This window comes from Apodemus sylvaticus, chromosome 10 (genome assembly GCF_947179515.1).
Source record: "Apodemus sylvaticus chromosome 10, mApoSyl1.1, whole genome shotgun sequence".
NCBI lineage: Eukaryota > Metazoa > Chordata > Mammalia > Rodentia > Muridae > Apodemus > Apodemus sylvaticus.
This window is the reverse complement of record NC_067481.1, coordinates 12,860,451-12,874,021: the sequence shown is the minus strand read 5'-3', so window position 1 is coordinate 12,874,021 and position 13,571 is coordinate 12,860,451. Positions and strand designations below refer to the sequence as shown.

The 13,571-nt window shown below is 41.8% G+C and overlaps 1 protein-coding gene across 1 annotated transcript in view; it reads right to left on the bottom strand.

Annotated features, from left to right (window-relative positions):
* LOC127693567 (ABC-type organic anion transporter ABCA8A-like) overlaps positions 1-11,961 on the bottom strand; it is a 46,993-nt gene extending 35,032 nt beyond the window's left edge. Inside the window, exons 1-3 of the mRNA XM_052194533.1 lie at positions 11,937-11,961; positions 3,899-4,088; positions 1,159-1,325 (exon numbers count right to left, since the gene is read on the bottom strand). Coding sequence (XP_052050493.1) covers positions 1,159-1,325; positions 3,899-4,088; positions 11,937-11,961 — 382 coding nt within the window. The remainder of the gene's footprint in view (positions 1-1,158; positions 1,326-3,898; positions 4,089-11,936) is intronic.
* Between the last annotated feature and the right edge of the window lie 1,610 nt (positions 11,962-13,571).

Here is a 13,571-nt window from a genome sequence, read left to right as displayed (position 1 = left end):
TGTGCATGTGTGCATGCTATAATTTGTGTAAGAGAACATGCATGCACATGTATGTGGAGGCCAAAGGTCTATGTCAGGTATTTTCTTTGATCAATCTTCACTGTATGTATTGAACCAGGGTTTCTTCCTTGGTCCAGAGCTCACCTACTCAATGTATCTGGCCATCTGCTCTGGGCACAGACTGTCTCTGGGATTGCACATAGGTATCCATATCCAACAAGCTTTTTAAGCCCATATTTTTATTAGTTATTTGAGAATTTCAAATATGCATAGAATCTATCTTGGTCATATTTCCACTCATCACTACTTCTCCTAAATCCTATCAGCTATGCCTCCTACTTGGACACCTTCCCCAGTTCTGAACTTTGTTTCTTTATAATCCATTGAATACAGTTAGTATTGCCATATGAGCACTGGTATGAAGCCATCCAATGAATCGTGGTGTCTTAGCTACTTTTCTACTGCTATGATAAAACACCATGACCAAAACCAACTTGTACATGTCTGGGTGGGATGTGTGTGTTTACTTCAGCTTACAGTAGTGATGTGTCATGAAGTTGGTCATACCAACACACCTTCATGTGTGCTTTGGGGGTCTGAACTCTGTCCTTATGCTTCCACAGTAAGTGACTGACCCACTGAAATTCTCGTCGAGTCTTCTATTGTTCTTTTATAAACTATCTACATATGGTTCGATAATGATAATAATTCTCATGTACTTATGATCTCTTCTAGTTAAAAATAACTCTGGTAATTAAAAAAAAACATTCTTGTTAACTCCTAGTGACTTTTAAAATAAAGCTTTCCAGAATCAAATAACATATTCTGTTGACTACTGGCAGCAACAGTGACCATGTAATTTAAATGTTTTTAAATTTAAAAGGTATGCCTACCAATATGCTCCTCTTTCCAGCTATCAAGTCTCTCTTTATAATCATTTCACAATGTTTTAAATATAAACCTTGATTTTTAATGTGTGCTGACATAATATATATCTCCTTTTTCATATATGTTTTTTGGCTTCATTTTTCCACATTATGATTGAGTTTCCTAAACTGGATGTAAGAAACATTCATCTTTTTGTCGTGCGTGTCTGTCCTAAGCAATGCTCTCATCTGTGACAATATTCATAAGCTACATATTTAGCATCATTCTTACCTGTTTTGTTGACGATCAGTAAGTTGGTGAGGGGCACCTGTGGTTGTTGGCCAGGTGTGAGGAAGTACATATGAGGAGCGAGCTCCCAGCAGTAGTCACTTTGATTGACTATCCTGTGAACATTTGCTGACAGGATATGCAGAAGTCCAATCCCCAAAATCAGAATCCTACACAGAGAGAACTTGACAGCATAAACCTATAGCCATTGTCCAGTCTTCAAAACATTCTTTCAAAGACATGGACGTAGTAAAAGCAAGACATGATTGAAGACAGACATTCATATGTATGGTTCTGTATCTTGGTTCTTTTTTTAAATCATTTATTTTGTGTATGTGAGTACACTATAACTGGTCTTCAGACACTCCAGAAGAGGTCATCAGATCCCATTGCAGATGGTTGTGAGCCACCATGTGGTTGCTGGGAACTGAACTCGGGACTTCTGGAAGAACAGTCAGTGCTCTTAACCACTGAGTCATCTCTCCAGCCCTGTGTCTTGGTTCTTAAATTATTCCTTGTCTTTAAAGTGGGAGCAATAACTAAGAATTTATCATAGGTATACCTCCGTTGCTGCCCTCTGGCCATGGGACAGCTTGCACAATTCTAGAAGGTGGCTACTTATATGGCAAATTGAGATCTAGCCTCGTTTTCTCTGTGTTTATCCTACTGTCCCCTCTTTGCTGCACAGTACATGACTCCCCAGATTCACAAGTTGCTCTTTTCTCCCCCAACCATTGTCTCTAGTCTTGTTCATGGCAATACTTTCCTAAGCATCACTGACTCAAGACTTTACTCATTTCTGTGTTTTCCTTTCTTTTGATTTTCATTTGAAGAGTTTAAAAAATGGATCCCAGCACCTCAGCATGGATGCCGAATGAATCCTCATCCTTATCTCCTTCCAAGCATGGGTGGCACAGCCAAGTCCACTGGGAACTGCAAAAGTTGTGAAGTTAGCACAACTGTTTGACACAGGTCCAGCAAAGCTGAACTGAAGCTTGCAATCAGTGTCCTTCTGTCTCTCACTTTGGGGTTTTGGTCATTGTGTGTTGCACCCTTGGAGACTTTCTAGATTATGACCCACATTATGTCTGTTCCTGAGAAAATTATTTCTGAGTCTTTTTAAGGAGAGTCCTAAACTTACTTTTGCTTCTAGGGAAAGCCCTAAACTCACTTCTGCTATATCTGGCCACTATTTGGAAGACTTCCTTGTGCCCTAGAGATTGTGATAAGCGCAGATAAGCAAAAGCTAGGAAATTGTAAATGAGACCATGACTCTAGGAATCTTCTTTTGGTATCTGCTCCAAGCAAACTCACACAGTATAACTGGTAAAGGGTAAATAGAAATAATTGAAAATCTTACCGGCTAGAAGAATTAGTAACAGATTCTAGGTCCCCTTTTATAATATGCTTAGAGCTCACTGAAAATGCAGTTTAAAGACGGGGGGGTCATAAAAGGCATACTGCTGGAGGAATAGACCTCACTAAATTGAAAGACTTACTTAAATAAACTTTTTGTGCTTTATATCATAGATGATGAGGTAAGATAAAAGAAGTTAGGTTTCAGTATTTGTTGTTCATAAAAAAAATATTTTCTGTTTTTCTGGGGTGCTTTAAAACTGCAAATGCTGCCAGCCTAAAGGTGGGATGTCATACAATAAATGTATTTGCTTTGACAGAGACTTTCTTTAGAGTCTTTGAACACTGGAGTTATAATTCAATAATAAAATAAAAATAATAAATATAAATATATTTATAAATAAAATAAATAAATAATAAAAATAAAATCTGTTCCATTTGTGCTTTCTAATTGTGACTGAACTTGTAACCCCAGATACGTAAATGAAAAAAAATCAAACACATATCCATAGACAAAAGCATATAATCTGTACCTCTTGGATAATCATTAGTCTGTCTTTGTTTTGTGAAACCTGTATAAGAGGTGACCTGATTGCTAGTCAGAGTTGCAAGATTCCTATGACCACCACGCCTGACTCACTCCTCCCTTACTGACTCCTTTTCTCCCCTTCTGGGCCATCCCATCAACAGGCTGGGGAAGGGATCCAGCACATGAGGACCTCCAAGACTCCTTTCCTACTGGGCTCTGTGGCTGGTACCCTCTGTTCTTGCCTCTCCCAGTCTGTTTTACAAAGCATATCTGAATTAACTACAAATATTTTTCTTTTAATCTTAATCTTGGTACCATCCTCCATTTGAAGCATGTATTCAGCAAGTATTGACTGGAGTTCTAGTATAAGTCCTGGCTCCCATGTGTGAACTTATTGATTGACCATGAGATGGGCTTGAGGTGCTAATGTCAAGAGATTAAATTCCTTGGCAGTCAACTGGTATCTTTTATGTTCAACTCCTAAAAATGCCTGGCATTTGGAAGGGATTGAGAAGGGGCCAATTGCACATAAGAACCACAGTGAAGAGAGAGAATTTGAAGATGTATTAACTTTACAGACAACATTACAGTTTCAGAGAACTGTGAAATCTGAGTCAGGAGACACACACACCTACAAGGTCAAGTTCTAAGGCGTCCATTGTTTCTACTGTGCCTCATACTATTTCTGAGAAATTTTTTTCATTCAATGTATTAATATAATAATGTGTGGAATACCAAGACTGTTAACAGAAATAACAGGTATGGACCTGTGCTGGAATTTATTTTTATTGCTTTTCTGTTGTGCTACTTATGTATGCTTTAATGCAACAAAAGCTGCAATGATAATTTAGTACTTACAGGATAACGATGGATTTCCTTTCGTACTTTAACTTCAAGAAGCGAAGCCTGGTCACTGCACAGAGTTGCTGCCACCAGAGAGCCATGCCCCCTCTTATCTCACTCTTCTCATTAAGTAAAGAGACAAGTTGTTCCACATCAGCAAGTCTCCCTGAGGCCCTTGCCCCTCCATCTTCTGTCACACCATTATCTACAAAACAAAAGCAAGAAATCTCTAATGAGTGGTTAAATTTTTCTCTGAAAGCGTTCTTTTGATCCAGAGTTTTTTTTTTTTAAAGTTCTCTTACAAGATAAAATAAAAATGGGTCAATTCAACCTTGACAGTTAACACTAGTTCAAATGATGTTTCTCCGAAAGAGTACTGTGGAATAGAACAGCACAGAGAATGTTCATCATCAGATCATATAACAGCAGAGCTGACCTACAAGAACTAAACCAGCCTTTTCCCATTTATATTAAGTTACAGAGCAGAGAAAAGTGTAAGTTGCTTAAGGAGAATCTCTTGGAGTAATCATTGCAGAGGGCACAAAGTAGCTCGTTGGGTAACAAAATGTTCTAAGTTGTGCTTTACATACTTGTTTCCAGGCAACTGATGATGAACTCAACAGACAAAAAGCAGCAGATAAACTATTCGAGTTATATAAATTATGACTCGATAACTAGATACTAACATTGATCCACAAAACTCAACAGTTTCTTTAACAAACTGCCACGATAGTAAGAGAACCCACAGGTGTCTTTTGGGGGCAGGTTGTTTTTGTTGTTATAAGGTAAGTATACAAGAGTTAAATGCATTTTTGTGTGCACTGAAATATTAGAAATATACTTTAAAATTTGCGGGTCGTTCTGAAAAAGGGCCTTGCATTGTAATACATGTTGGCCTTGAGCTCAGGATGCTCCTGACTCAGTCTCCCAAGAGCTAAGGTTATAGGTGTGTATGACCACGCCCAGCTAAAGTTGCTCTGTGAACAAACTTATAGGCTCCCCAGTGAGACACAGCATTCTTTGAACAAATGGCTGGAGTTAAAGTGTGTCACAAAAGAGAATGGAAGGTGCAGATGAGTGACTGCCAATAGGCTTTCAACATGGCAGCTAACACCAGGTGACACCCATGGTTCGGACAGAGAGACAAATGGTATCCTTCCTACAGGCTTCTGCCCATAAGAAACTCAGCAGCCAAAGAGATTGAGTATTGGAGTAATCATCTCAAATAGTCATCAGGGAAATAACACTGAATGTACTTAATTTCTGGAAGAACTCAAAACCATTGTTGAATGTGATAGATATGAAATAATCAGGAGGGAGTGGCCCTGAGCGCCCATAGAGTTCCAACAGAAGTAGTCTCTCCTTGCTCTGCTGTGTTGACTACAACTTCTTTTCAAGAAAGCCTAGGGTGGATTTTAGTTAAGAAAAATCAAAGGAAAATTATCCTTAAAAATTCTTTTCCTTCAACTATATTCTCTCTATATAATTGTATATATTTAACTATATTCCTATAACTATATATAGTTATAACTATAATTATATTGACTTAAATTTTAATGTCTTCAGTGTCCTTTATTAGACATTTATATGTATTGAAGCTGGAGAAATGGCTTAGTAGTTGTATGTAGTTACTATTCTTCCAAAGGTCCTAATTTTGTCTTCTAGTACTCAATGTTGATGGCTCAAAACTGTCTAAAACTCCAGATCTAGGGGATCCAATGCTTCTGGCCTTCATGGAGACACACACACACACACACACACACACACACACACACACACACATACACACTGAAGGAACTCAAGGGACCTTATCTGGCATCAATGGGAGGGGAGGACTTTGGTTCTGTGAAGGATCAATGCCCCAGTGTACAGGAATTCGAGAACAGTGAGGTAGGAGTGAGGTGGAAGTGGGTGGGTGGGTGGGAGGGGGAGTATCCTCATAGAAACAGGTAAAGGTGAGATCTGATAGGGGGTTTGCAGAGGGGAAACTGGGAAAGGGGATAACATTTGAAATGTAAATAAATAAAATATCCTATTTCCAAAAAAAATTTCAAGGAGGAAGTGTTCATTTTGGCTCATGGGTTTGGAGGGAGTTCTGTCCACCATGGTGTGGGAAAGGCATGGTAGCAAAGTGAACCTGTAGATTCCAGATTCTGCTTATATAAGTGGACAGACAATGGTCTAGAACAAGGCTCAGGTGTAACTTTTTTTTTGTGACAGGGTTTCTCTGTGTTGCCCTGGCTAGCTTTGTAGACCAGGCTGGCTTCAAACTCAGAGATCTACCTGCCTCTGTCGCCCAAGAGACCATACTTCTTAGAAGTGCTACACAAGTTGCTTGGGACCACGTGTTCAAAATATGTACCTGTGGAGGCCATTTCAGAGTCAAACATAACCACAGTCTTGTGTGGAAACAATTATACTTTCTTGGTCTTTGGGATCTCAGTGTCTAAACTATCTCTATCAAACTTCAACCTAGTCTGCTTACTACTCTGCAGACTCCCTGACTTCCAGTCGCAGAGCTGTGGGTCTTTGCTGCTAGCTCTAAACTCAGTACATCATCTCTTTCCCCAGATCAGGTGCACAGAAGGCTCTGCAGGTGCTCTGAGGGAAGAGATGAGGACGCCTCAGACAGGAGCACCAGGGGCTTGCCATTGTTCCTCCACACAAACCACAGTTGTTATCAAGAAAATGGTTCTGATTGGGTGTCTTTTTCAGATCTTTCCATTAGCACCTCAGGAAGGTCCCTCTTTATCCATTTAACATTTCATCTAGTTTTGCATTTGTCTCTGTGATGGGAATTATCTGAGCTCATGTGTTGTTTTTTGCTGGAAGCTACCTTCCTGATGGTTCTGGGAAATCTGGCAGATGAACTTAAGGCTCTCATATACGAGCATTTCCTATTTTTTAAACAGAAAAATTAAGTTTTTTTTCTTGAAACAATGCTAGCATTCTAGAGTTATTTTTTTCACATCTACAAAGAAAACAAAACCCCACATCTTCATTTCCTCTCTGGCTTGTTGGATATCCCTCATGTGTGCATCTTTCTGTCCCAGAGGTCTTCAGCATCTGCAGATGTTTCAAGTGTCCATTCAGTGTGAAACATCACTGGGCAGATGAAGTTATTCCCTCAGAGATACTGCTGTAGCCACTTCTGATGGCAATATATTTTAGCATTTTCTTTTAAAAACCATCTGTAGAATTTGAAATGGAATATAACTTTCTATGTACAATTTTTATCTACCATTTACCTCTGCTCATTATCTGCTTTCCACATGTTAATAGTTTTTCCTATTTTGTTAACCCTTGTCCAAATAGCAGAGTTGTGTTTTTATTACTAAGTGCAAGCTAGCTTCATTCCTTTACTGCAAAACAAGAAGGAACAAATGGCTCAAGCAGTAATACACCTGTTGTACAAATACAAGGATCTAAGTTGAGATCCCCAGTACCCATTTCCAGCCTATTAAAAAAGCCTGGGGTGGTTGTGTTCACCTGGAATCCCAGCACTGTGAAGCAGAACTCATTGGCCACCAGCCCTACCTGAACCAACGAGCTCTAGAATAAATGAAGAACACATCTCAAAAAATAAGTCAAGATGATCAAGGGAGAACCCCAGATCTCAGCCTCTAACATCAACATGAACTCCACATGCACATACTGACACAAAGATATGTCCATTTCACATACATGGACACATACATGATACACGGACATACAAACCAGAATGCTATGCTATAATCCTGTAATTTTCTCTTACAAATATTTGCATGTTTAAAAGTCATATTTTTTTTCCATAGGGGGCAACAAAGAGTTACTGAGTAACTCCCGTGCTTTCTGAAAGGGCTTAAAAGGGGGAGAGTAGAAGGGGTTAGGTGAGTGTGGCTAGGCCGCGTGGGGGAAGGTGTCTAGGTGGGCCCTTGCCTGGGCACCTCTGACCCTGAGGGACCACACACACAGAGGCATAGTATAGAATAGAGTTTATTCAGAGTATGGAATGGGAGTTAGTGGTAGAGAGAGGGAGAGAGAGAGAGAGAGAGAGACAGAGAGAGACAGAGAGACAGACAGAGAGAGAGAGAGAGAGAGAGAGAGAGAGAGAGAATAGAGAGAGAGAATAGAGAGAGTGGAGTGGAGGCCGGCCATGACCACGTGGAGGGGGGACGAGCCCCAGGGGCAGAGAGGTAAGAGCATGTGGGAGGGCAGAGAGCAAAGAGAGAGAGGAGGAGGAGCAAGTAGCCCCTCTTATAGTGGGCCAGATCTCTGGGGCGGGGCATACCTGGCTATTGCCAGGTAGGTGTGGGGTGGAGCTTAGAACCCCAACATTGTCCAGTATTTGATTAATTAATAAAAGAAAAAGAAAAAAGAAAAGAAGTGACGGTGAATATGGCAAAGCAGGAATAGGGTCGTTGTTGAGATCTGGCTGCTTCATGCTGACCTTGGGGCAGCGTGTCTCTGGGGAACCTAGAGAAAGGGGTATGGGGGGTTATTGTCCAGTCTCAGGAGGACTGGCTGCTTCTTTGCTGTCCAGAATTTGTAGAGCCATTTGAGGATAGGTCAGGAGAACAGGTCCAGTAGAAGCTGTCTGCATCTGGAGAAGCTGAGAGGAGATTGGAGCATGTGAAGGTTGCTTCTGTGGAGCTGTCCTGGATATGGCAAGGGCCTGGACTTAACAAGATGTTGGAACACATTAGTATAGGTAGGGAATAAGACTAAGTACATTTGGGAGACAGGAAAATTTTTCTTAAGATGTACAATTGAAACCCAGAGGAATCCCACCCTTTAGAAAGGTTGTAAAGTGGGAACTTGGGTAAATGTACTTATCTGGATGGAGCCTACTTGGTCCATGAGCAGTAGATCTGGGTAGGTTTCCTGTAGCTAACAAGTTTATTAAAGAGATAACAACATGAGTTAACCATATGAACAGTCTTTAAGATGAGCCTTTGTGGATCAGAAGGAATCGAATTGAATGTTGGGACAGTGACAGAGCAAGAAGAGGAAATATGAAGCATTTAATGGAAACAGAGTTTAGGTAAGGAGATAACTGCCTATCTGTCAATGTAGTCAGAAGTCTGAGGAATAAACAATAACTTAGCAGTTATATTATTAAAGAATGACAGATTCCAGTAGCCAGCAGTTCTTTGTGGTCTCTGGTCTCCATGGCGGCTTTGGCTTTCAGTCTAGCTTTCAAGCACAGAAGATGCATGGCTTTTTCTCTGTGGAATGGATACCCATGATGTGAGAAATGGCTTACCTTTGTTTAGCTAAGTCATTTGACTCAAGTTATCCGGTTGTGCCCACTGCACTCTTTCAGGCAGCATCCTGTGGCGGTGTCCATCTTTCTTCTGAGACCTCCTGGGAGAAGCTGTCAGGCCTTTGGGAATTCTGTCTGTCTTAAATCTAATAACAAACTTCTGACAAGATTGAGCACAAGATAGGAGAGCAATAGTTAAGGAGAATAGAAATGATAACCTTAAGTAGCTTTGACAAGTTGCATATGTAGAGGAAAGTATATTGCCTTGGTTAGTAAAGATGCTAGGATCAGAGTAAGAAAGCTGGCAGCAATGGATTAAATTGTGGTGACAGAAAATGAGTTTGTCTAGGCAGATTTAGGCTTGTTAACATCAACTTGAGCACACAGGCTATAGGAGCAAATGAGTTAAGGGTGTGGGAACACAGAATAGGTGAGGTTCAGATTCTTTATCATTTACCAGACTGTTAATTTTAAAAATATACAGTCGAAGACAAGTAGTGCCTACTGGGTAAGGGAGGGAGTTGTTGACTACAAACTAAGCATCCTGAAGAGTGCAGTAGCAACTAAAAGGCAGCTAAGCCAAAGGGCCCAGACCGTCGTGAGGTCCTTTAGGAGCTGGGGTTTTAAAAGCTGGAGGAAGTGTCCTGCCTGGTCCAGGATTTGATCTGAGACTGTAAAAGTCAATGAGGAGGGGGAAATTCAGGATCACTTCCGGATTAGGATATACCCAAGGGTGGGCCTAGATGTCCTAAGCAGGAGTGTGGGCTAGGCTTGAGAGGAAACCCTTCGTTCCAAAAGAGGTTGGTCAGACTTCATTTGAAAGCTAAGGGTTATTTACTATTATGGTTAATGTTTATTTAAATTTCTAATCTGGTAGAGGGAAGAACCTGACAGGTAGCACACATACTTGTGGAAGCCATTGTAATTGGTTGTCATGTTGAACATTTTGAATCGCTTGGCTGTGGGACCCAGTCCCCTAACCTTGCTTCTCCTGCCTGTGCGTGGCTGCAAGACCAGTCATGGCCTGCTGTATTAACAGTAGAGGACATTGAGAGCGGTGGGAGGGAGACCGCGCAGTGAAGAAGAGGGAAGACAGGGTAGCAGGGAGAAGCAGTAGAGCTGTGAGAGAATCGGGTACTAGAATTGTTGAAGCATCTCAGCAGCCACTGTGGAGCGGGGCGTGGGCATGGGCTGTGGCTAGGCTTCTGCAGTTAATGGCCCTAGAAATCTGTGCTGTATCCAGCAGGATGTTATGGTGGTGGTGGGTGGGGTGCAGCAATGGGAAAGGAGTGCAGGCTTGCTGAGAGCAGCTCTGAGAGTGGAGGCATTGCTCTGCAGGGATGGAGCACAGTCGATTCTGAGAGCCTGGAGAGACCGAGCCATGGGTAACAGTTGTGCTACCAGACCCTGCGGCAGTTCTAATGTTACAGGCTGTCAGCTGTAGCGGGGGAGGTTAGTGATTCTCAGGTGCAGGGTGGGACTTCCTGCCAGCAGAGGAAGTCGGAAGTCAGATAGCCTGCAGTGGCTGGGAAGTAGCTTGTTTTCTATCTTAGCAAAGGCAGGTGAAGGAGGGGGTCTGGCATGGGCCGGGAGGGTGCTTAGGCAACCTCAGCGCCCATGACCTCTATGAGGCTGTGGTTTAGCTTGTTTTGTAACCTAGCAATAAGACACAGGGGTGAATTAGATAGCCACACCAGGTGGCATTCACTGTGGGGCATTGTGCCTGGGGCATTGCCGCCAAGTTCCACCGGGAAGGAGGGACAGAACAGCAGCGGTCCTGCGGGGAAACTCGGAAAGTGCAGCACCAGACTATAGCTCTGACCAGTGGGGGTGTAAGACTTACCCAATCTTTTCTTGGTGAAAGAGGCTTAATCAAGTATATCCCATGGTTTTTCTTGTCCCGGGTTTTGGCACCAAGATGAAAGGGCTTAAAAGGGGAGAGTATAGGGGGTTAGGTGAGTGTGGCTAGGCGGCATGGGGTAAGGTGTCCAGGTGGGCCCTTGCCTGGGCACCTCTGCCCCTGAGGGAACCACACACACATAGGCATAGTATAGAGTAGAGTTTATTCAGAGTAGGGGATGGGAGTTAGTGATAGAGAGAGGGAGAGGGACAGGGAGAGGGAGAGAGAGAGATAATAGATAAAAGAGAGAGAGAGAGAGTAGAGAGAGTGGAGTGGAGGCCGGCCATGACCACGTGGAGGGGGGAAGAGCCCCAGGGGTAGAGAGGTAAGAAAATGTGGGAGAGCGGAGAGCAAAGAGAGAGAGGAGGAGCAAGTAGCCCCTCTTATAGTGGGCCAGATCTCTGGGGTGGGGCATACCTGGCTATTGCCAGGTAGGTGTGGAGTGGAGCTTAGACAGAACCCCAACACTTTCTGCACTTGTTCCTCTCAAAAATCCCAAGAGAACAAACAATGTAAGAAAAGCTAACAAACCTTTTGACCTCGATTTCTCAGTCTTAAAATCCAAGGCACAATGATAAATGTTAAATGATAGAAGTATTCTTGTCCTGCAATTGATATTATGGGAAATGTTTAATAAAATACCCATACAGTTGAGACACATTAGTCTATCAGTTTCATATCAGGTGGTTTCAAGGAGACTAGCCCTTAGAGATCCATGTGTTTGAATACTTGTTTCTCAGTTGGTGGAACTATTTTAGAAGGATTAGGAAATACAGCCTTGTGGGTTGGAGGTATGTCACTGGGAGTGGGCTTTGGCATTTCAGAAGCATCATGCCTTTTCCAGTGTGCTCTTTGCTTCCTATTTGTGGGTATAATGTGAGTTGTCATCTGCTGCTCCTGAGCCATACCTGACTTCCTGCTGTCAAGCTTCATGCTGTGAAGGCGATGGACTGTTATTCACCCATGTGGTCATATAAGCACCAAACCCTTCCTTCTGTAAGTTGTCATGATGTTTTATTACAGAAGTGGGAAAGTAACTAAGACAGAACTCAAGTGGAGGGGGAAGAAAGAGCTCCAGCCTCCTTTAAGATAGTGCCTTGGTTATATTTTAATATATTAACATAATTAGCTGCCCTGAGATCAAGTTTGTAATAGAACTTTATACCATTCAAATCCCAGATCCAGTATAGATATATTAATGAGGCTGAAAGTGCCCACCTCTGTCTGCTCAAGAGACTTATTAGACTATTATTAACTCTATAGTTTGATAATTATTAATAAGTTTGATAATTATTAATAAGGGTTCATCATCCCCTATAGGCCACTACCCACCAGAGATATTGGAAAAGAAAGGTTATTAGGATATGGGGAAGTGGACCTGTTCAGAATAGTTCTTTCCTATCATCATTGTTCTTAGTCCAGTTCACTAGCAAACACCAAACATGAATCCACAGCTGCAGTTCAGTCCACTCAGCAGACACCACATATGAATAGGCAACGGCAGTTCAATCCAGAAGAAATCATGAGGCTTACTAACCAGCCTGAGTCTTCAGCAGTGGCAAGAGGCTGGAGGAATGTCACAAGAAGTTCTTCAGTGAGCTTTTCTCTATGAAGTCACCACAAGCGAAGCTCAGTAATGCAATATAAGGTAAACCAAAACATTTGTGCTGTCAGTGAAGATGAGCGAGGTGGAACAAAGTGAACCAATGCTGCAGCTCCCAGAGTCTGTAGGGTCATATTTACATTCTTTCTAAACACCACATGTCCTTTCACATGTCTGCTATAGCAAATCATCCTTTTACCTGTGTCTGCTTCAGCAAAACATTCTTTCACATGTTTGCTTTAGCAAAATAGCCTTTCACCTTTCTGCCCTAGTTAAACATCATAATAACCTAACTAATTCTCCAAAAATAACCAGAAAATTTCCACTTTAGGGTTTTTTTTAATTATACTTAGCAGACAATATCCCAAACATAAGTTTAAATATTAGCATATCTAAACCTTCACAAGCTCACCTTAGCAAATATGCTTGCTTCTTTGAGCAAATATTTTAAAATGATTTTTAAAAAATTCTTAAATATGAGGCACTAAGGAAAGAAAGAGGAAAAAGACATGAAGAACAGACATAAAGTGGAAAAAATTTGCCAGATGGTAGTTTTTTTAATCTCAGAACTAGCAAGCCAGAGACAAGTTGATCTCTGAGTTTGAGGCTAACCTAGTCTACATAGACTGTTCCAGGGCTAGGTCAGAGATAGTCTGTCTCCCTCTCCCTCCCTCCCTCTGTCACTCCCTCCGTCCCTCCCTCCCCCTTCTCTTTTCCCCTTCCTTTCTCTCCCTCCCTCTCTCTCTTCTCCCTCCATTTTTCTCCCCCTCCTTCCCTCTCTCTCCTCCTCCACCCCTCTCTCTCTTTTCATGATGTGTATGTGTATACATGTGATTTTACTTTTTCACCTGCTTGGTCATGTGATTAAAAATTGTATTCATGATCTTTCTGAAGCCATATACCAAATTTATATGGAAGATCAGTTGTAATTTAGGGGTCT